A 21,438-nucleotide genomic window follows, 5' to 3' on the forward strand; every position below is an offset into this window, starting at 1 on the left:
GAGGTGAAGGACCAAATGGGCCAGCTACTCTCGTATTGAACTAAGAGGCAAGCTAGAGCCTTTACACTAATTTGTCTGTTGCAAAGAGCGTTTTACAAGCGTGGTAATTAACTCTGTCATTCAATAATCGATATGGCTGATGATGAAGATGACTACATGTCCGACGCGTTCCTGGAACAGACGTAAGATGTGATATACTCACTTAACTCTCTTTCAGTTGCTTGCTATCAAGCCAATGTTTGTTATCTCGAAAATAACGTGAATGTAGTGCCTTGATAATGTTTGCACATGAACTAGTTAGCTAGCAGTCCAGTGACATTTAATGTGACGTAGCAGTCATATCTATGTGCATCATTGTTGGCTGACCTTTATCATCAAAGTGATGCAATTGAAGGGCTGAACATACGTCGTTTTGCTTTTAGTGTGCATGTGTAGTGTGCAAGAAGTGGAGAATAACTTTTAGCTACTTTTAATCCTTGTACTGAAACCCCTTTCTGTATCTGTGTATCACTCACACAGAGCACTATGTAATTCTGTGATAATAGTTAATATCCTCTCTGCCTTTGTCTCCCCTTTCATGCTGGCAGAAAGGAAGTGAGACCAGGTGTACCTATGTTGAAACGGGTGAAGGAAGCATTTAAGAGAGAAGATCTGCATAAGGAGAAAAACCTGAAGAACCGACAGAAGACCTACAAGGAGCAGGAAAAGGAGAGCCGAGAGGCTGCACTGCACAGCTCCATCAGCAATGAAAACAAAGGTTTTGCACTGCTGCAGAAGATGGGCTACAAGGCAGGCCAAGGCCTTGGGAAAGAAGGCAAGTCATGCTGAGTCTGTTATTGGATGAAATATAACACCATGTGTTACACGTGGGCTCAAACCATCACTGGATTCTTTTGTCTTTTCCCTATTGATAATCATTATGTTATTAACATGTTAGTTGGGCACAGTAAATGTCCAATTAGAAAGCATAAAGAAAAATTGTAACATTGGTGTTTCTTACAGGGGCAGGAAGAGTTGAACCAATTCCTCTGAATATCAAAACAGGTACGTTCTGCTGTTGCTGTTCAAATCTTGAGAGATGGTGCTAAAACTAGTGTTAAGCATTACTGACCAGCTGTGACATGACCATAAGAACTGAACCATCAGAACATTAGAAAAAATAAACGGGATCATTGTCACTGATTTTTTTTTTTTACAAGATTTGTTATTCACTACCAGGTACACTGTAAGACTGACTCATGCTATGAAATTTGACATAAATTTGGGTGCCTTTTAGCTAACTGGGAGACATGTTTTTCAATCATTTAGACAGAGGAGGCATTGGAATGGAGGAAGTCAAGAAGAGAAAGGCTGAGGAGAAGCTTGAGCACTACAGACAAAAAGTGAAGGTTCAAAAGCAGGCTGAGAAGCAGTCGGTTGAGGACTTCAGGTAATGCAAACATACAACATTGTCATGGCTTAAGATGGGTGCTGGTGTCTGGAAATGCTGATCTGAGTGTTTTTTTCCTTTCAACAAAGTAACATTTGTCAGAGATTATTAACTTTGAGTGCTACAATGTGGGTTGATGGGCAATTGCCAGTATAGAAAAGCAAAAAGCATCGGGTTTAGTGGATACAAGTGTGATGTGCATTGAACTCTTGAGTCTGCCTTTATGTGCAAGTAGTGTAATGGATACATAGCCACTGTCGTCTTTGAGGTCCGTTCTGCTGACGTTAATGTGTGATGAGAAGTATCTGAGACTGTTCATATGCTCACCTCAGAACCAGGATGAGAACAGAGAGGGAGGAACGTCAGGCTGAGGGAGACCTCCGGAGAAGCCAACGCGCCTGCGAGCAGCTGGACAGCCAGAGGGTCAGTAATACAAACCGCAGCAAAAATATTGTAACAGCCAAACTCTCTAAAGAATCCGGCTGTTTTAAAACAGTTTTGGAGTTATTTTCTTGGCCTAAAATATTAAAGCACAAAAGACCACTTACAAAGCTTACTTGGTTTCTCAGCGCTGGCAGGAAGCGTATAACCCACCAGGCTAGTTTACTGATAGAGGATTTATAATTTAGGATATATAGAATCAATTAGAGAAGTATCATAACAAAATTTATCTGGAGACAGAGGAGAGAAGGACGGTCAGAAAGCAATGAAGAGGTTGACAAAAATAATAAAATAATGAGACTAAGCCAACTAAATAGGCAGTGTACAGTAAGCAAACTAAACACAGATGCACTGCAGACAGCCTTTACAATGCCATAGGACCCACATGGTATAACTATAACCAAAATAAAATAAAACCACAAACCACTGCCTCTGTTGCCAATAACAACAACAACAACAAATAAATCCTAAAGAGGGGATAAGTTTCAGCCACACAAACAGGAGTGGTATACAGGTACATCAACAAATATACAACAAACCTGCCTCTTCCTTACATTTCTGAATGAGCTCATATGCTCCCAAGCTCATGTAGACAGGCCTTGATGACATCACCTGAATACAAACCACAGGTTCATTACAGACATTCAACTACATGCAGTGACATTTTCAGTCCATCCATGATTCTAAAGCAACTGGTCTGGATAATAATAAAAGGATGGCATATTTATAAGAATATGATGGCATTTATATATAGTAATAAAAAGGCATATTTTGGTATGATAATGCAATCTTGCCAGTCTACTTAATTTCAGTTATGTTTCTTTTTATTTTTTCAAAGGTCATGTTAGCCAGCTGTATTGTGATGACAGTGATATGGATTTTCACAGCAATTCTCTAAGATGTTTGTTGAAGGCATGTCTATTTTATCATTTCGTTTTACAATCAGGGCATCACTGTTCCAAGGGAGGGCTGGTATTGGCCAGTGACTGAACAGGACAAAGAGGAGGATGATGAAGAGGCTGAAGACAATAAAGAGGAAGATGAAGGAGAGGAACTTAGTGTGAGTACTGTATTATTTTTCATACAGATCTATACCCTCTCAGGTACATGCTCTTATGTACAACACATCTGAAGTGGGTACCAGATTCTCTGATGCATTTGTCCTAAAACCTGGCAATAGTGGAAATGGCTGAATCATTTAAATTGCATCTGCCAGCACTAAAATTCTTTTATTCTTTTTTTTTTCCCCAGCCACTGGACAAGTTGCATATTCTGACATCATATTTAAGAGGTGTGCATTTTTACTGCATATGGTGTGGGACCACATACAATGGTGAGTGCTTCATTACTAAGATGTATTGTTTAGCAAAGATGCTCCTCAATGAATATAGCACAGCTGAGGTGTCACACACTCTTTTTTTATTTCTAAGAAATTCAGTTATTTGTTGTCCTTTCAGCTTCACGCACATAATGCTATTGCATGTGAGTTCTTTGCATCATCTCTGTAAATGCTGATTTGCACATGTGCTGGCATTTCTACCTTACAGATGAGGAGGATTTGACATCAAACTGTCCTGGTGACACAGCTGCAGACCACGACTGAGCAAGAATTATCACAAACACTTCCTTCAGACGGACGCAGCAGATGCTGCAGAATATCATGGAGAACATGTACCTGGGACTAGAGAAACTTGACTTTTGAAAGTGATGCGGAGACCCTTGTGAATGAAAAGGAGGCATTCACAACTGCAAGAATTCACAATTAACCACTGTCAAAGTTTAATCAACTTGTATAAAAATAAAAATTGGATTTTCCTTGTGAAAATGGATATCTAAAGGGCAGCACAATGAAGGTTAGCATCTGCAATAAATCCCCATGCTAAGAACAATAATGTCCTGTAAGGGTACAGTAGAGATCAATCTGATGATCTCAACTCTTTGCATATATGGTGTTTGAACCTGTTGTTGTTTCTTCGAGGTTTCTGAAAAGGACACTGGGATGAAGTTGTTGTTGCTGTGATATCGTGTATGCAGGATATTCAAGCTTGAATATTCTTTCACATATGTACCAGCATTTATTATGTTTTTACCATTGAAAAATTCGACTGAAAATGGTGTTTTTGTTTTATTTGTATTTGTGTTAGTGGTTTACTAAAATATTTCTTACTTTTTAGAAATACGTTTAAGAAATGTGTAGATGCACAATGAAAGTAAAAGATTAAGGCGAAGATTGTACATTCCTTTTTAAATATGTGTTTATTCTGGTAAAGGGAGCACGGCCATCCAGACATAATAAAACCTAAGACATATTAGTAAATGATATTGTATCTAAGTATACAGTAAGTATTCAGCACGGTGTAATGGCCTGACACATGCTGGAACGGTGTACTGTTTGTCTGACATGCAGCCTTGTTAGAAGCATATTGTTGTCTTTCTTCATAAAATGCTCTCGCTAAAAGCGTTTGATAGACGACAAAATATAAATGTAATGGCCTGCTGATAGTAGGCTATTAGCTCACATGCAATATTGTGGCCCATCCTTGGAGTTTCTAACCGGCAAATCCGAGGCAATTGCCGCTAAATGCGGGTTTGAATATCATTACTATAATTACTTAATATAGGCAAATGGCGTTTAACGAACGGTGCCGACAAATGTGATTTTAATGGTTTTGAGATGTTCAAAATGTCACATATTAACAGTCTTTATCAGCGCACGCACCCATGCTACAGTATGTGATCCTGGATTCTCCTGTTTTACCGGCAACCGGCACAGTCGCCATCTTTGGTGATGACGTCTTCAATGGGAAATAGAAACTTTGCTCTGCAAAGCGAAAGTAAATTCACTGTGCGACTTCAGGGTCGTGTACAACTGTGTGTGCAAGAGGTACCAGTTCGGAGCAGTAGCCTACCACGGTACGTACAACAATGACTTCCAAATATGATTAATTCTTTTCGGCGTTCATATCTTTAATGTTCATGCGTTTTGGTGTTCACAACACTGCGCATTTCTGTTGTTTGTGGTGACCACTATAATGATTTTACGTGCGCGGGGCCAATTGTAATAAGTGCACAAGAATATCACCCATTTTCACTGGCTAGATTGAGATGAATATGATTGACGCTGTCCAGTAGTAATTAAATATTTTACTGTAATCCATAAAGCTGTCAATGGTACAGTATGCATTGTGCACTTGTACTCATACACACACCAGTGCCATCTTATTTGTGCACTGTATTGGCATAACGATCACATGGATCACAGGATCCAGTTACCAAAGCTAGTAATTCAGAATGACATGAAATATACAAATGGAAAAAATACAAATGAAATACCAAGTAGTACAATGACTAACATAAAAGCCTGTGGTTTACTGTAGAGACCAAAGGTGTGTGTGTACAGAAAGACATTTTGAGCAGCCAGATTGCTGCACAACAGCAATCCTCGAAGATGGGCAATTTATCTATATCTGTGTGTGTGTGTGCGTGTGTATAGTGATAGGTGTGTCTTACTTCCCTTTGTAATGAGGCAGTCTATAATTGCAGTGTGCTGTTTCACAGTGCAGTGACAATAGTACATTTCTGCAAGGTCCTAACAACCCTAATCACCACAGTACATACGTGTGTGCATTTCATTAACAGGATGAGTAGGCTATGGATATGCAAAATTATGTTCCCAGGCTAAATGAATATGCACAGAAAGCACGCTTGAATTTGAGATATGAGGACGTCGGTACAGAAGGGCCAGACCACTGTCGGACGTAAGTTAAGACACTGAGCAATTCTTAATGTGCACTGAAGAAGTATTTTAAAAGAACACTTACACAATAAACGGCATGTTAATCACTTAGAGCCATTCTTTTTCATTTCTAGATTCACTATGAGAGTTGTTATGAATAATCAGGTCTATCCTGATGGAGTTGGACGGAACAAGAAAGAGGCTAAACAGAATGCGGCAAAAAATGCCTTGGAAGCCTTAATGGAAGAATCGGTCCAGCAGAATGATTCCGTAAGCAAGACCGTCAGATGGGGTTGATCTTGTGAACTAGATGCCTTTACATACACTGCTGTGGAGAGGTCTTGGACATGAAACATTGTTAAATCACGCATAAGGAAATTAAAACTTTGTTTTTGCATGCATTTGGTTTTTGCACATCCTTTTGGTGTTTTTTACAGTTACGTCACCTAGGTCTTCTTAGTGCTACAAATCCTGATCACAACACTGTGGATGGATTGCCTAGGACATCTTAAACCAGCTCTTTTGTCAGTTCAATGCTTGTCTCATTTCTCTAACTAAAAATACTGCCTCTGAGTGTTGTTCATTTTTAGACAGGTTTTTGGATGTTTGAATCTTGCAGGCTATTCCACTCATTGTTTTCATTCTTATGCAATAACACTATTCTGTGGCAAATTTTTCATTCATATGAGGAGACACATACATCCATGTATTGTAACTCCTGAATGTGTCCGGTCTTTTGCACAGGGGTGTATATAATCAACCAATACATGAAAAGTATTGGTAAAAAAGTGGAGGTAAACCTACTGTAGTAATGTACGGAGAATAGTTCTTTGTTTCGGTGTTCTGTTTGGGCACATGAGTAGAATTTCTTCAGTGAGTTCCAAAAACATGCCACCTGTACTCATATCAGTCACAGCTGACAACACTTCTGAGGCAGAATGTATTAGTTTAATTTACTGAGGAAAAGTATGTGCATTGTTTGGTTTGTATAATGATATTCAACATGCTTTCGTGCAGGTGACCAGTCCACGTGAATGTCCATCGCCACTTTCCTTTGGAAGACCTATCACACAAGCCAACTATGTTTGCTGGCTCAATGAGTACTCCCATAAGATGAGGCTGTCTATAAAGCCTATAGAGTCTGCAAGAATGGGCCCAGGCAATACCACACAGTAAGACTCCAGCCATTAACATAACAGGGATTACACTTGTTTGCTAAGGTCAAACAATAATTGTTGACACCTTTCTTTGACTTAAATGTGATGAAGAATGCAGAGACATCAATATTCTGGCTATTGCTGTAAAATTGAATGCAATGTGTCGTTGCTATAATGACTAATGATTCTTAATTCTTTCTATAAGGTGCTGCAGCTATGTTGTTGGAGAAAAGCAATTCCCAGAGGCCTTTGGGAAAACTAAAAAAGAGGCCAAGGAGGAGGCAGCAAAGATTGTGTATCAGGAGCTATGCCGAGAGCAAACCACAGATGTAAGACAATCATTAAATACATACATTACAAACAAACAGCACAAGGTTGGGTGGGTGAGGTTTATAGCATTATAAATTGTTTCTTAGATATTGCTCTGTTTTTTGAAGGGGATAGATGAAAACCACAATGAGGGTACACCTGTAAAAAACATGATGAGTTCAAGTGTTTCTCCTCTCTGGTAGGTGAATCAGTTGTCCACTCATTTTCATAGGTTTGTGATGGAATTAATCAACTTTGAAGTTCACAGTAGTTTGATATTTCACCACAGATTCCCACAGATCCCCAAAGATCTGGATAGCAGTATGAATGGAATACTTATATACATGCCAACATTTTTACTTGTTATTTTGTTTATTTCTCTTTATCCAGTGAAAACTTTGATAATCTTACTTTGACGTCAACAATGGAACTATCATCTATTAAGCAGGAGACAAACTATATTGGAAATCTGAATACCCACTGCCAGAAAACAAAACTAGTACATGACTATAAATTGGTGGAAAAGAGAGGACAGGCTCACAATCCTGTGTAAGTATTCATAAATGAGATAAAACTACTCTTTAACTCCTTAAGGCAGTTCTGCAAATGTACATTCATCAAGGACCTAGTTTAGGACAAGCCTAGATATGTATACAGATTAGGGGCTACAGTACCTATTCTATATAAATAACAATTTTGACCTTTCCATTGTCAGCTTTCCAGTGAAATGTATCTTGTCATTCAATAAAACTTGGGTTCAAAATCCCCAATGAACTTTTGAGACAGGATCAGTTGCCAATGGACATGTGCTGATACGAATCATGTTTTTTGTTTTCATTTTCTTTACATTGACTGTAACAAAGCTCAACTACTATATGCATGAGTGCATAGACCATTAAGAAGTACAGAGTTATGGAGTCTGACTGGTAGGAAATGAAGAATTTACATGGAACTTTAGGCCTAGATTCAGGTTTTCCACACTAAGCTCTCTCTTTATGTTATATGTTTTAAAAAGTGTTACTTAATTCATTACTCATTCATTTTTCATTAATGTCAGTGACTGCTGAACTCCAACTTTTCTGTAAGTTATGATTAGCTGATTTACAGTTAATGACAAAGTATAAGAGCACAAGATAGAAAAGAGCTTACTAGACAGGATCCTGCCTAGTATCAGAATGCTGTACCAACCCACAAATGACCTGAAAAAGATTCTGAAATGTTTTTTTTTTAAGATATAGGCAACACCCTAGATCATATCACTAAGTTCCTTACAATATTTTAAATACAAATACTGTTTTTCAATTTCCCACAGATTTGTTTATAAAGTGGTCATTAATAAAAAAGAATACCCTCATGCCGAGGGGAAGACTGCTAAGGAAGCAAAGCAGAATGCCGCCCAGCTCGCCTGGGAAAGCCTACAGGAGGAGACTGACTGGAACAGCCAGGTAGGTCTGCACCATTACTCCATTGCTCTGTACAGGAATCACAGCAGGGTGCCGCTGGATCCCAGGTTTACACATCCTACTGTTGGCCTCCAACATTGCTCCAGCAAGCAAAGACTCTGAGTCTTCGTCTGACTCTGTGGGCCTTTGTGCGCCTAGTTTTTAGATGATACATTGCCACGATTTAGGAGTGATTCAGTCAAAAAAAAAAGTTGCTTGGCTGCAAGTGTGCAATAATGTACTGTATGTCAGAAGTTAAAGGTGAACCAGTGTTTGAAAGTAATACAGTTCATATTAGGCATACAATAATTTTCTGCATTTTCCTCTGTTTTCTGTTTGTCATTTGTAGGTATCTTGTAGGTCAACAGTTTCAGATGGCAATACATCATCTACTTCTTCTAGTTTACGGTAAGGTGTGGACTACTACTGTACAAGTGACTCATAGACATTGTGTTGGAAACACAGTGGATGGAAAGTGTATAACATTTTATTTATCTTATTTGTTCAGTGATTCGCAAGATAACGATGAATCAGACAGAAAGGCTGAAAGTACAAGTGAATCCATTATCTTCAAGGCTACATCCAGTTGCAGTACCCCCAAGGTGGTAAGCTCCAGATTTGAATCAGTGTTCTAATTCATTGAATGACATCATGATTGTGGCTTCATTTTTTTAGCCCATGTGTGTAACCATCAGGGCCGTTCATTGTAATAAATGAGGCGCTTCATCGTTAACTACAGGGAAAGAGTTTTGCACATTGTTACACTTTTTAATTCTTTTTAATTCTGTACATCTTTAGTCACTGAAATGAATGATTAAATCTGTTATTACATGTGAAAGCTTTGCTTCAGATGGTTTTTATTTATGGATTTATTTATGGCTGTAAATTTGAGATTTGAGAAAAAGGTCTCATTCCAAAGCAGCGGAGGGTGTAATACTATTGCAGTCCGATCCAATGTCCTCATGGATGTCTATCTTCTTTTCCTTTGAAAGGCTGGCACTCCTGCAGATGTCAAACCCAAGAGAAAGTAAAAAAAATCCTCTCCTTGAAACTTATTTTTTGTCGTTTTGTAATTAAAATCTTACTATGTCATCAACCATCATCATCAATAATCATCAGCCATTTTTCATTCAACCATAGTAATGGCATCACTTGGCTTCTCCTTCTATTATTATTCCAGATATTGTAGGATGGATTTTAGTTTGCAATGATTATCTTTAAAACAACTGTGAGCAAAATACAATACAAAATATTATTTAATGCCATTGTCGCTTTACTTCTAGATTGGCAGTAACCTTTCTCATGGGCAACAGGAATTCTCAGGTATTTCATTTTTAGGATACAAAATTAGTTCTTGGTCCATTGTGCATAGACATGTAGTTAGAAATTTGTTTATAAAGGGAAAAAATGAGATATTTTTTTGTGTATCTTTAATTGATAAGGAAAAGGTTGTTTCTCCATCGAATGCCAGTTTGGAAACATCAACAGGAAAGACCACCAACCAGCCTACGAACTCAAGGTAAGGGCAACAGATGTAGTCATTTTTTTCAGTAATTAGTAGCTCTGTGTTTTCACATTTTCCACAAAGATCTTCCTGATTACTATAATGTACAATGTATTACCAATCTGAAATCAGTTTTTTATTCATTACAAAAAGTAAGACATTTTTATTTAATGGGTCACTTTTAAACATACAATCTAATCCTCTATCATAAAATATTCTGCTTGTTGAGATAATACACCTGTTAATAATGCTAGCGTGACACACCAGTAAAAAAAAAGTCGGATCCAGAAGGTAACACTTTTGTTAAGGTTTCTACACGACTATGACACAATCCAGCGAATTGGGAAAGGAGGATTCGGCAATGTGTTCAAGGCAAAACGGAAACTTGAAGACAAATACTTTGCAGTGAAGATCGTACAGAGTACAAAGTGAGTACGCTAACAGCTGTTTTTGTAGGTGTCCATCTCTGTACTGTGATAAAGTGGTTTAAATGATCATTTTGCTGTCTTGGCATTACCATGCATTGATAGAATAAAATTTCTGCCATTTTTTGCAGTTTGCATTAATTTTTACAACTGTCTCTTTAGTTATTACTAGATGTACTAATACAGTCAGGAAACTCCCAGAGTACAGTGTTTTAACACTCCAGGCTAATTAATGAAGTCTTTTAAACATATTTTTTAAACATAGTTTTAAGCAAATTCAATACATTTGTGATATTGGGTATTTTATAATGTTTAGTATTTTGGGGTGAATACACATTTTAAGAATATTTTAGCAGTGGTGCATCTTTTAAGATTTCTTTCTTACTGTACTATGTAAAACTGAACATCAATGAAAAAAACCCAAAGCTTGTCAGTCTTTAAAAAGTGAGCGATAGTGTATCAAAAGCATTAACCATTTATAGTCATCTACAGGCAGTAAATGTTTTTGTGTTCAATTTTCTCAGGAAAGCTCTTCGAGAAGTTGGTGCTTTGGCAGAGCTTGAACACCCCCATATAGTTCGCTACTACACCGCTTGGATTGAAGACACAAAGTATCAGAGTGAATCCTCTGACGGCAACAGCAGCACAAAGTAATGCAATTTTGTTTGCTATTCTCGCAATTTAAGGGACTTTACACATCGTCAACTGCTTTTGTTAGGTAAAAGTAGTTGATGACATATATTAGGCCCTTCAGGTGTTCTTTTCACTTTTGCTCAGGCAACATTGAGAGGGTGCATGTATCCTCCTTATGGAGTATGAGACTTTTAGTCTGAAAAATAGCTGCCTTGGTATGCGTGAGTATCACAGGACACCAAGGATTACATTCCTCATGCCCGGAGCTCCCATGCTAGTGCAGACATCGACAGAGTGAAACATATTTAATGTGTCATTGGGAATAGTAAAGTTAAAAAAAAACTGTTATAAATGGTTCATGATTTAATGTGAAATCTGTTAATGCACAATGAAATAAAACATCATAAGCTCATGGCTGATCCATACTATATTGGGAAAGTAAGTTGTTCCTGAAAAACAGTTTTTGGGGCTATTAAATGACAGTACGTTTTCTTTTTTCACTGTTTGTATCACTGTATTCATGTAGTCACTATACAGCCCTTGCTGGAATTATAAGTTACAATGGGCTTAAGTGCAATTTGGAATTTTTCTCAGTTTTGGACTTGCATCACAATTGGCATATCTGCATGCATTTGCATGACACAGCAATTTAGTTGCTATCATTGAGTATTCATATACCTCATACCTAAGAGAGTGAGGTCAGGTTGGAATGGATTTTTTTTTTCTTTTTTTTGTCATCAGCTCTGGCAGTAATTCCTCTGCACAGTACTTGTATATCCAAATGGAACTGTGTGAAGAGGGAACACTCAGAGAATGGATTAATCAGAAGAATCATGATCGTGACAAGGACCCTAAAAGGGAGAAGGACGCCCTGCGCATATTCCGGCAAATAGTTGAGGGGGTGACATACATCCATTCAAAGAACCTCATCCACAGAGACCTGAAGGTATGCAAGATGGCACGTGTGGTGCTGTGATTAAGGAACTGTGTTTGAAATTATATAGTTATTCCTATATATATATATATATATATATATATATATATATATATATATATATATATATATATATATGATTAAAATATTAATTGTAAAAATTTATTTTTTTTTAGTATTAAATGCAAAAATATTTTTTGTGTGTTTGCATGATTGATGAATGAACTGAATGTACACAAATATACATCAATTCGTGTCATTTGCTTTAGCCCTTAAACATTCTGTTTGGGAATGACAAAGGAGTAAAGATTGGAGACTTCGGGCTTGCGACCTTTGCTGAGTGTGACAGTGATGAAAGCTTGCTCCAGAGGACAAAAAAAACTGGAACAAGGTCTTACATGAGCCCTGAACAGGTAATGGAGGCTTACTGACATTACTTTTGTATCAGTAACCATTATGTATTTCAGGACAACTACAGAATCTTGGTTTTATAGACAATACTATAGCTGAATGGATAATTATTATGTAATCAGAAATGAGAGACCAAAGCAAATAAAAATTCTACTATTAAAATCTTTCAGGAGTCCTCAGAAGTTATTTTTTTGTTTGCTCAGCTCAATCTTTTCAATATGTATGTCTTGACAGATAAACCAGAGTATCTATGACCAAAAAGTGGATATTTTTGCCTTGGGATTGATTTACTTCGAACTTCTTTGGAGGCTTACAACAGCACATGAAAAGAAAAAAGTAAGTGTAACAAAAATAATTTTATTACTTTCATTTTATTACTTTAGTACTTTCATTTTTCTTTGTCTTAATTCTTATGAGTGTGTGTTTATGTGCACGGAAACAATACACTTACCATTTTGTACTCTTCTTACTTGTCCCTTGTCCCTTTACATATTTTCAAACATGTTTCTGAAAGGCATTCAGATGTTATGTTACATCATTTTGGCCAATCAGTTCCATAATTTTTATGCATGCTAGCCATTCAAATGTATTTCCTGGAGAAATGTAATGTACTGTATATAGTGGCACCTTAACCTTAGCTTCAAGCATTACACCTATACAAATGTTACTTCTGATTCAACATTTTGATTCTCATACCATTTTGTGTTCATTTCAATAACAATGTATGAAAATTAAGAAATGAAACTATATGAAATGCTTGTAGTATCATGCTGGTCTGGTTAAACAGCACTCAGAACTCAAAAAAGAAATGAAAAATGTCAGTCTCTAAATTCATGTTGGACTGAAATTTTATGGTTTTTAACTATGAATACTATTCATAGGTGTGGGAAGACGTGAGAGGACACGCATTTCCATCCCGGTTCTGTAATCAGCACCGCTTCGAGGTAACATGCATGTCTTTAATATGATGGTGAAATTTTCTCTGTTTAACAAGAAGGGTGATGAAATGAGATGCTGTTATTATACATAACTAGATTTAATTTAATTAATTCATTCATTAAATGTTAATTCTGCATCAAATGCCTTTATTTCAAAACCAGAGCCAATGTATGTTATTGTGTATGTGTTTCAGCATAAACTCATTGAGCGTATGTTGTCTGAAAAACCAGAAGACAGACCAGATGCCTCCGAGATCTCTTCAGAGCTGATCAAATACTGCACTAACCTGAAAAAACGGCAGCTTGCAAATCAAGACTCCAACCGAACTGTGTAGGATTCTAAAAGAGAAAAATGAGAATGCACATTTGTGATGTTGTAGTTTCCTTTGCAGATACTTAACTTAAGGAATGTGGAAGACCTGTACTTCTATTCAGAGTGGTATTGCTGTGAAGGCTTATGTGGATAATATCCTCATGTAATCTTCATATCTTTATTAACCTTTCAGATCTATTCATACTAATGACAGTACTTAATGAACTTGCACTTGCGCATCAGTGTGAAGCACTTTGCAGATTTTTGCCACATTATCCCATAGGCTTTTTTAATGAACAGGTATAACCATGTTGAAAGGAAGTTTTAATGTGCAATTCTGATTTTGTTAAGAAATGGAATACTGGGTGATTGACCATATATGGATGTGGGTGAAAGATTAGGTTAGTGTCTGATTGGTCAAGTCTTATTTGTTTAGCTCACATTTTAAGTTTAAAACAATTCATGCCTTCTAGAGAATGTTGCCATGGAGTTAATATGGGATTGTTGATTTTTCTTGTGATTTTCTTTTTTTCCCCTCCTTAACCACTCCATTATTGACCAGTCACCACCAATATCATGTCATGAATTATTTCCCTGTATTTCATGTTAAATCAAACATATGTGACTGGGTTCACTAGATTAATTTTCTCTTTTTATAATAGCATAACAGAGGATGTTAATTTAATATAATGAAATCATGCTGCAGCCTAGGACAGAAATAGGAAATCAGGGGGAGTATATTGTTAAATAATATTAAATATGACTGTACTGAATCTATGCTGCTTGTTTTGAATGAGACTTTAAGTGGATTTTTAATACTGTTACTGCTTGTTTGTATTTTTGTCTGTCATTGTCGTATGTCATATGTAATATGTAATATTTTGCCTGTCGTATGTAATAAATTCTTATATTCATTCTCTCTTTGATTGGTGTGGATTCTGGTCACTTGGCTAAATCAAACTTGAAGACTCTTATAACTCAATGTACACTTTAGAACTAAGGAAAAGGGAACATAATGTCCTTTTAAATACAAATCCAAAGTCTGAGCCAACAGGCAATGCTGTTCCAAGGTTGTTGCATAGGGCTGTAGTGTAGCATAGTGGTATGGAGAATGCCTCATAACCAAAGGGTTGCTGGTTCGATTCCCCGCTGGGGAACTGCTGCTGTACCCTTGGGCTTAACCCCGAATTGCCTCACTAAATATACAGTTGCATAAATGGATAGTGAGACAATTGCAACCTATGTAAGTCACTCTGAATAAGAGAGTGTGTTAAATGACAATAATGTTATGTAATCCAGACTCACATCAGTGGAAAATTATTTGCTTGCATTCTCCATCCATACGAGTGATACAAACAGCACACACTCCGGACGTAAGTGTGATTCTTCAAGATTAGCCCTGTATAGTCAGTGAAGTTCAGCAAATTTTGGACTACACACACGTATAGCAGCACAAAGATGAGGTCACGTGATCATGCACACTTTTCTTTAATTCTAATTACAAATGATCAAAACATAGTATATATTAATGTAAATGCTTCATTTTATAATGCGCTTGTGTAACGGGTGGTCTCTTACTGCGTTGTGTATTAGATTTAATGTGATGTTACGTGGGTCGGCGAGCGAGCGAGTTTCGAACCGAGGTTCTTACTGCTCGCTGCCAACCCCTTACAGCCAGCGTCGTTGCCAGTTGAGCTAAAGGCAAATTGCCGTTAGCCTGTCGGCGACAACGCTACTTAACCAGGTCTCAGAGGGAGTGACGTAGCCGCTGCAACCACTCGGCTACCTGCTACCCGCTACCTAAGGCTTTACGCAGGACTCACACGAGCTACTTCAGCTCCGCTACACTTGCCAGTGAGATTGAAGTGAACTCTGCAGCATGACACTGGTTGTCCTGCATCAGATTTCCCCAGGTGGAAAATGTAGAGTGAAGAGAAGGCATCGAAAAAGCATTGGCCCTCATGTAGTTTTGATTGTTGGTTTTACCTGCATGTTCAGCAGGTTGTGCTTGCGTGCATCCTCACTTGCATTGTAGAATGTGTTACAACATGCCCAGATACCGGAAGTTACTATCGTGCCAACAGACTGCTCTTGTGAACGCCTGCAACGCGAGAGGTGGGTCTTTCGTTTTCTTGGAAAGCGAAACTTTGCCAGTGCAGCTAAGGAAGCGGAGGAATCGGAAGATAGCAACAGTACAGTAAATCAGAAGGGTAAGGAATTATTAAAATAATGATTCTAATTTGTATTGCTGTCACCTATTAATGCCGATCACGTTATCATTACAAGACAAGCAAATATGTTTCCTAGTTTAGAGAAGTCAACTGGGCGCTAGAATAGCAAGTAATATGTTTTGTTGTTGCCGGTGTCGTGTAGTGTACTTCTTGACTGTCACTGAACGTTCACTGCTTATTAAGGTAATCTCAGAACAACGCTAAAAATTGGATATATAACCGTACAGACAATGACAACGAGCTGCAGACAGTTTCCAGTACTTTTAAATTAAGACTCAAATATTCAAACTATCAAACGAAATGTTCGTTTATTATTATATGTGTTACTTACTATGATTACTATGTATGGATTTAATTTATGGTTTCTCAGAAAAATTTTGGGGAATTGAAAGAGGCATTAGAATGATAATTGTGTGTATAAACAATTTCTCCTGTATGTTGGAATGTAAACATTTTCCTTGGGAAATGTACAAATGTACAATAGTTTTTTGCATTGGTATCATTATGACCTTGTCTGTGCCATTTCTTTTCACAGGCGATCCTTGCCAAAGGTAAAAGATCTAAGTAAAAGTAGTGTTTTCCAGGAGGAAAAAATTAAAAGTGTGCCTGAAGGTGGCAGATTAAGATATACCCAATGTCTAAGACAAGAAGTGGTGCAAAGGAGAACCTGGAGGACAAAATATGCACCTTTTTAAAGGGAAAGGAAGTTGGAGCTAAGTGCACTGCCTTGGAAATTGCCAAGGGTGTGGGACTGAAAACCACAAGAGATGTCAATTCTGTCCTCTATGGTTTACGGGAGACAGGCCATCTACTCAAAACTGGGGAAGGGACCCCACTCTGGTCTCTGGCAAGCCCTACTAGGTCCCTCACAGCATCTCCAGTACAGAAGCCCACAGCCCCTCCCTCAAACATACAGACCATTCTTAAGTCACAAGCGGGGCGTCAAGGAATAACAGCCCTGCATATTGCCAAGGAACTGAACCTGCAACCCAGAAATGTTAACAAGGAACTATATAGCATGCATCAAAGAAGTGAGGTGGAAAAGTCTGAAGAGAACCCTCCAAGGTGGTCTTGGAGGGATAGAGAGACAGACACAAATAATGAGACAGAGGAGAGGTACGGGCCATTTCAAAATGTGTGAATGTGTATTGTTTACTGCATGTACTGGGAACATTGACTCACTTGTATTTTATATTGCCTTTGGCAGCAGTGATTCTGAAGTTGACTCTAAATTGTCGAGTAGCGGTATAGACACTGGCAGCGAGTCACCTTCTGCAAGGTCTGAAGTGTCACAGAAACCGGTCTCAAGGTAGGTAACACGTTTGTGTTGTGTAAAATTTGTCAGGTGTCAATATTCTGCATCAGCACAAGATATGCCAAACAGTAATGCATGTGCTAATATAAAATGTCATCAATGTGGTAACCAAATGAAAGTCTTTAAGCAGCTGTATTTCCAAGTATTATTTGTGTTTATATACAATATATGGTTATGCTTAGCAGGTTGTTTTGATGTACTTCTTAGAAGCTCAGACTGTTGCATCTGAATGTTGTGTGTTCAGGTTTTTGGATGACTTTGACTTAATAGAGACGCTTGGTGAAGGAGGCTACGGTCGGGTTTATAAAGTAAAAGGAAAACTTGCTAAAGTGTTGTATGCAGTCAAGGTGGTGAAGAATACCAGGTATGTGATCGATTTCAATTATACATTTATCATGTTTCACATAAATATGTGCATGGGAAACACAGATATGGGAAGCATTGACGTTAATAATGAATGTACAGTTTTAAGCCCTGGAGAAATGTTTTGTTAGTGTTTTAACGTGTGATTAATGTAATTGCTGAAATCCCCATGCTGAAAACATTAGTGATTAGATGTCACATCTCTGTCAGGAATGCATTACGTGAGGTGGAAGCTCTGGCATCTTTTCAGCATCCCAACATCGTCCGTTACTACGCAGCTTGGGAAGAGCTAAGCTACCCACATTCCAGCACAGCAAGCCAAGCCAGCACAGAGTAATGAAATGTTCTTCTGAGATAATGTTGTGCTTTTATGGATTCCAGTCTATTTTTCATAAATAAATGCATGACTCTTCAACATAGAAGTTCATGTCCTTGATGAAAATTAATGATTGAAATACTGCATTGTCATTGAAATGTCACATTTGTAATAATGCTCACTATCATCCAGGTCCACATATGAATCTGAAGATGAAGAAGACCAATCAGAAGCATCGGGGGCTATCATGAGTTCAAAGTAAAGCCACCATTGTCTCCCTACGCTCTTATTACCAATGAAATCTCACAATTTAAGTTTGTGTCTTTTCAGTTACCATTCTTCAAACACACATTTTTGTTCATATTTTTTGCGCATGTGTTCTTACAGCAAGGACAAGTATCTGTACATACAGATGGAGTTTTGTAAAGGAGGGAACCTGAGACAGTGGATTTGTGAAAAGAATGAAGGAAACATGCGAAGCAGAGATGATGCACTGATGATATTTCAGCAAATAGTGCAAGGAGTGGAATATATTCATTCGCAGGGGCACATTCACAGAGATTTAAAGGTATGTCTTTGAATAGAGGCATTTGATCTCCGTCAAATGTAATTCAGGGAATTTGAGATTAATCATAATATTTTAACAAAATAATCTGTATGTTCTTGCTTTGCTTTAGCCTGAAAACATATTCTTTGGAAATGACAACGTAGTGAAGATTGGAGACCTTGGACTTGTGACGGTAATAAATGAAGAAGGCGCTAACTCTGTTAAAAGGACAAAGCAAAAAGGAACACTACCTTACATGAGCCCTGAACAGGTAATTAATGCAACTCTAAAGGACTGAGTTATTACCGTTTGAGTTTATTTTCTGCTTAATAACATGGAGTAACTTGACCTGATAAAATGAAACTGAGTCATGTGGATTGACCCTAGATTTGTGAATACATGTTACAGAAGTGTACTTGTGTGGATAAATACTTGCCCTGTGATTTATTTACAAATGCCTGCCCTTTTCCCACTAAAAAAGTAAAATAAATATGAAGCTCCTACTGGATGTACATGTTAATGGCGACTAACTAACATCTGAATTCTTCAGAGAATAACCCTAGTGCTTACTTATCTGTATCTGTGGCTCTGTAAGAGCAGGCTGGAGTGATCTGACCTCAAACACATCAGAACAAAATGGTTCACCATCCCTCTAGAATATCACAACCTTATAGGTTGTTAAGGTGATTGATCACTGATTAACCCTTGTGTAGTCATATTCTGTATCCTCCCCTTGTCCTCTGGGTCAAAAAATGACCCACCCTCGCCACACCCCTGTGATAAAGCCTCTTAATTGAATTTTCAACCTCAAATCTATTTTGCATGAAGAAATAACCGGTCACTCATCAACAACCTGAAGAATAACTGTGGTTTCCTAGATTCACAGTGCAGAGAGACTGTATTTATTCAGTGTACACAACTCGTTTTTACTACAAAACATACATAGTAATTGATTTAAGTTTAGTATTAATTTAGATTTTATTGATTTAGTAATTGACATAGTAATTTTTTTCTTTTGATAGATGATGATGATGATGATGATTATTATTATTATTATAATAATTATTGTTGTTGTTGTTATTGTTGTTGTTGACAATCTTTGTATCCTGACAGTCTTTGTACCCTGATGGTGTACAACTTTTATAAAAAATATAAGAAAGGGCAGTGTTTCACTGGTTAAAGAATTCATTCTATGCTCTCTATGTTGGAGTGGTGATTAACATATCCTGTTGGTGATGTGAATTCGTAATTATATTTACATTGGCAGGAGAGTCTGAGAAACTATGATGAAAAAGTGGACTTATATCCCCTTGGACTGATTTGCTTTGAGCTCCTTTGGGAAATGAGAACAGGAATGGAACGACATAAAGTGAGTATGCAGTTATTCAGAATTTAAACAACATCTCTTTACTACCGAATAATCTTTACTGAAAGAAACAGACCACCAATGTTGCTCTCTAAATAATGTAATGTACTTCAATCCACAGCTGTGGGGGGACTTGCGTAAAAGGATTTTTCCACCTGAGTTTGTTAAGCAGTACGACTCAGAGGTAAGTGCCACGCAAAGTCTAAAACACGACCAGGCCTCGTCACAGATTAACTTGCTTTAAGACTATTCTTCATACCTTTTTAGCCCCTGTGCTTATCTTTATCTTCAAATTATTATTCATTTTCCTTCAGAACCCATCTGTATTACTAAATCTTGATCTCCTTCTTCTCTAGCTGTCTTTATTGGAGTGCTCTGCCTATTAACATTGAAGCTATATGGGTTCTTATTACCCTGTGTCATCTACCACAGATTACTTTTCACTTTTCACAATACCCATTACACCCCTGTGCCACACTCAATGACATGCATTTGCTCAACTCTTCAGTTATTGCCTGAATGTGCTCAAGCTTTTAACCCAATAACATTTATTTTCCTCTAGAATACATTTGAATCAAATGGTGTATCCTTGCTGTTGAGTCAAATATAGTATTTATTTAAATTTTGCTAATGTGTATTCTAATTAATGTTGCATGGAATGTATGTAGCTCTGATTACTGTAGCACTGCCATGTAAAAATAACAGCTAGAATCTACATCCTCCATAATGAAACCTCATGTCATATTACTGTATATTGATTAACTTCAGCATAAGCTCATCAAGAAAATGCTCTCTGAAGTACCACGTGAAAGACCAGCGGCCTCAGCGATTGCCCAGGGCTTGAAGGTCCTTATGGAAGAACACAATGGACTGGGAGACTTGAAAACTGTTTGAGATGTCAATGAGACTGTAGGAGAATTTTTAAAAAGCGGATGTCAGTATGTTATACAAGTGCAGTATATTAATGCACATGCCTTCATGTGGGCTGATGTGAAACAATATTAGTGTTGAAATTATGATTTACTTTCCAAACGCTTTCTTGGCTTTTAATACATATTTTAATATTATTATGATGGTTTGAAGTAGTATAGAAACAGAGATGTACTTCCTCCCATGCAGTAAATAATCAGAAATACAAAATTAATATTTAAGAATTACAACCTAATTTCACTGTGGGTGAGGTGTGGAACAAAAAACTGGCTGTGTTGAGTGTCATAATCTGAGGGATAGTGGTTTATCAGCTTTCAAAAAGCAAATAAATTGTGCAATAAAATTGCATATGTTCAGCACTTGTTACACTAGTGGGTCCCAAGCAGATTTGTAATGCAATTTCCTGTTGATCTAGTAGTGAATGAATACATTTCTGGTCAATTAGATTGTGTTGAATGTATTCCAAAGAATCATGTCATAATTAAACATCCATACAATAAATACATACAATTATACAATAAATGTGCGCTTCCTTAAGAGTGTGGTAGGTACACAACAAAAACACACTGAAAAAAGAAAGCACATACTTAAATTCTCTGTGGGTTTGATTTATGTGCAATTAAACACCCTGTCAGCTGCTTTGCACTTTAACTGGATGTTCAACTGATTTTGTTTTAGACATCTGTACGGCTCTGCAT

The 21,438-nt window shown here is 37.4% G+C and overlaps 3 protein-coding genes across 4 annotated transcripts; all 3 read left to right on the plus strand.

Annotated features, from left to right (window-relative positions):
• Nucleotides 1-16: 16 nt before the first annotated feature.
• gpatch11 (G patch domain containing 11) lies at nt 17-3,982 on the plus strand. Its single transcript, XM_036547108.1, has 8 exons — nt 17-182; nt 588-814; nt 1,003-1,044; nt 1,309-1,429; nt 1,762-1,852; nt 2,817-2,930; nt 3,122-3,203; nt 3,418-3,982. Exons 1-8 carry the CDS (start codon nt 133-135, stop codon nt 3,471-3,473), a joined length of 783 nt encoding a protein of 260 aa, XP_036403001.1. The 5' UTR covers nt 17-132; the 3' UTR covers nt 3,474-3,982.
• Nucleotides 3,983-4,686: 704 nt separating this feature from the next.
• eif2ak2 (eukaryotic translation initiation factor 2-alpha kinase 2) lies at nt 4,687-13,694 on the plus strand. Of its 2 annotated transcripts, none has more exons than XM_036547058.1 (20): nt 4,687-4,783; nt 5,510-5,628; nt 5,741-5,876; nt 6,624-6,778; nt 6,969-7,092; nt 7,201-7,271; nt 7,463-7,621; nt 8,385-8,517; nt 8,864-8,922; nt 9,023-9,119; nt 9,507-9,541; nt 9,798-9,837; nt 9,957-10,033; nt 10,327-10,446; nt 10,968-11,093; nt 11,818-12,022; nt 12,280-12,423; nt 12,656-12,757; nt 13,303-13,365; nt 13,554-13,694. In XM_036547058.1, the coding sequence occupies exons 2-20, from the start codon at nt 5,522-5,524 to the stop codon at nt 13,692-13,694; spliced, it is 2,094 nt and encodes a 697-aa protein (XP_036402951.1). In that variant the 5' UTR covers nt 4,687-4,783; nt 5,510-5,521. The 2 variants fall into 2 exon arrangements, with proteins under 2 accessions (XP_036402951.1, XP_036402952.1); XM_036547059.1 differs by having other exon boundaries at nt 9,023-9,116.
• Nucleotides 13,695-17,169: 3,475 nt separating this feature from the next.
• On the plus strand, nt 17,170-21,117 carry pkz (protein kinase containing Z-DNA binding domains). The gene is made up of 9 exons (XM_036547060.1): nt 17,170-17,212; nt 17,463-17,582; nt 17,792-17,914; nt 18,090-18,155; nt 18,285-18,465; nt 18,575-18,715; nt 19,712-19,813; nt 19,932-19,994; nt 20,579-21,117. Exons 4-9 carry the CDS (start codon nt 18,145-18,147, stop codon nt 20,702-20,704), a joined length of 624 nt encoding a protein of 207 aa, XP_036402953.1. The 5' UTR covers nt 17,170-17,212; nt 17,463-17,582; nt 17,792-17,914; nt 18,090-18,144; the 3' UTR covers nt 20,705-21,117.
• The last annotated feature ends 321 nt before the right edge of the window (nt 21,118-21,438 follow it).

This window comes from Megalops cyprinoides, chromosome 15 (assembly GCF_013368585.1).
Source record: "Megalops cyprinoides isolate fMegCyp1 chromosome 15, fMegCyp1.pri, whole genome shotgun sequence".
NCBI lineage: Eukaryota > Metazoa > Chordata > Actinopteri > Elopiformes > Megalopidae > Megalops > Megalops cyprinoides.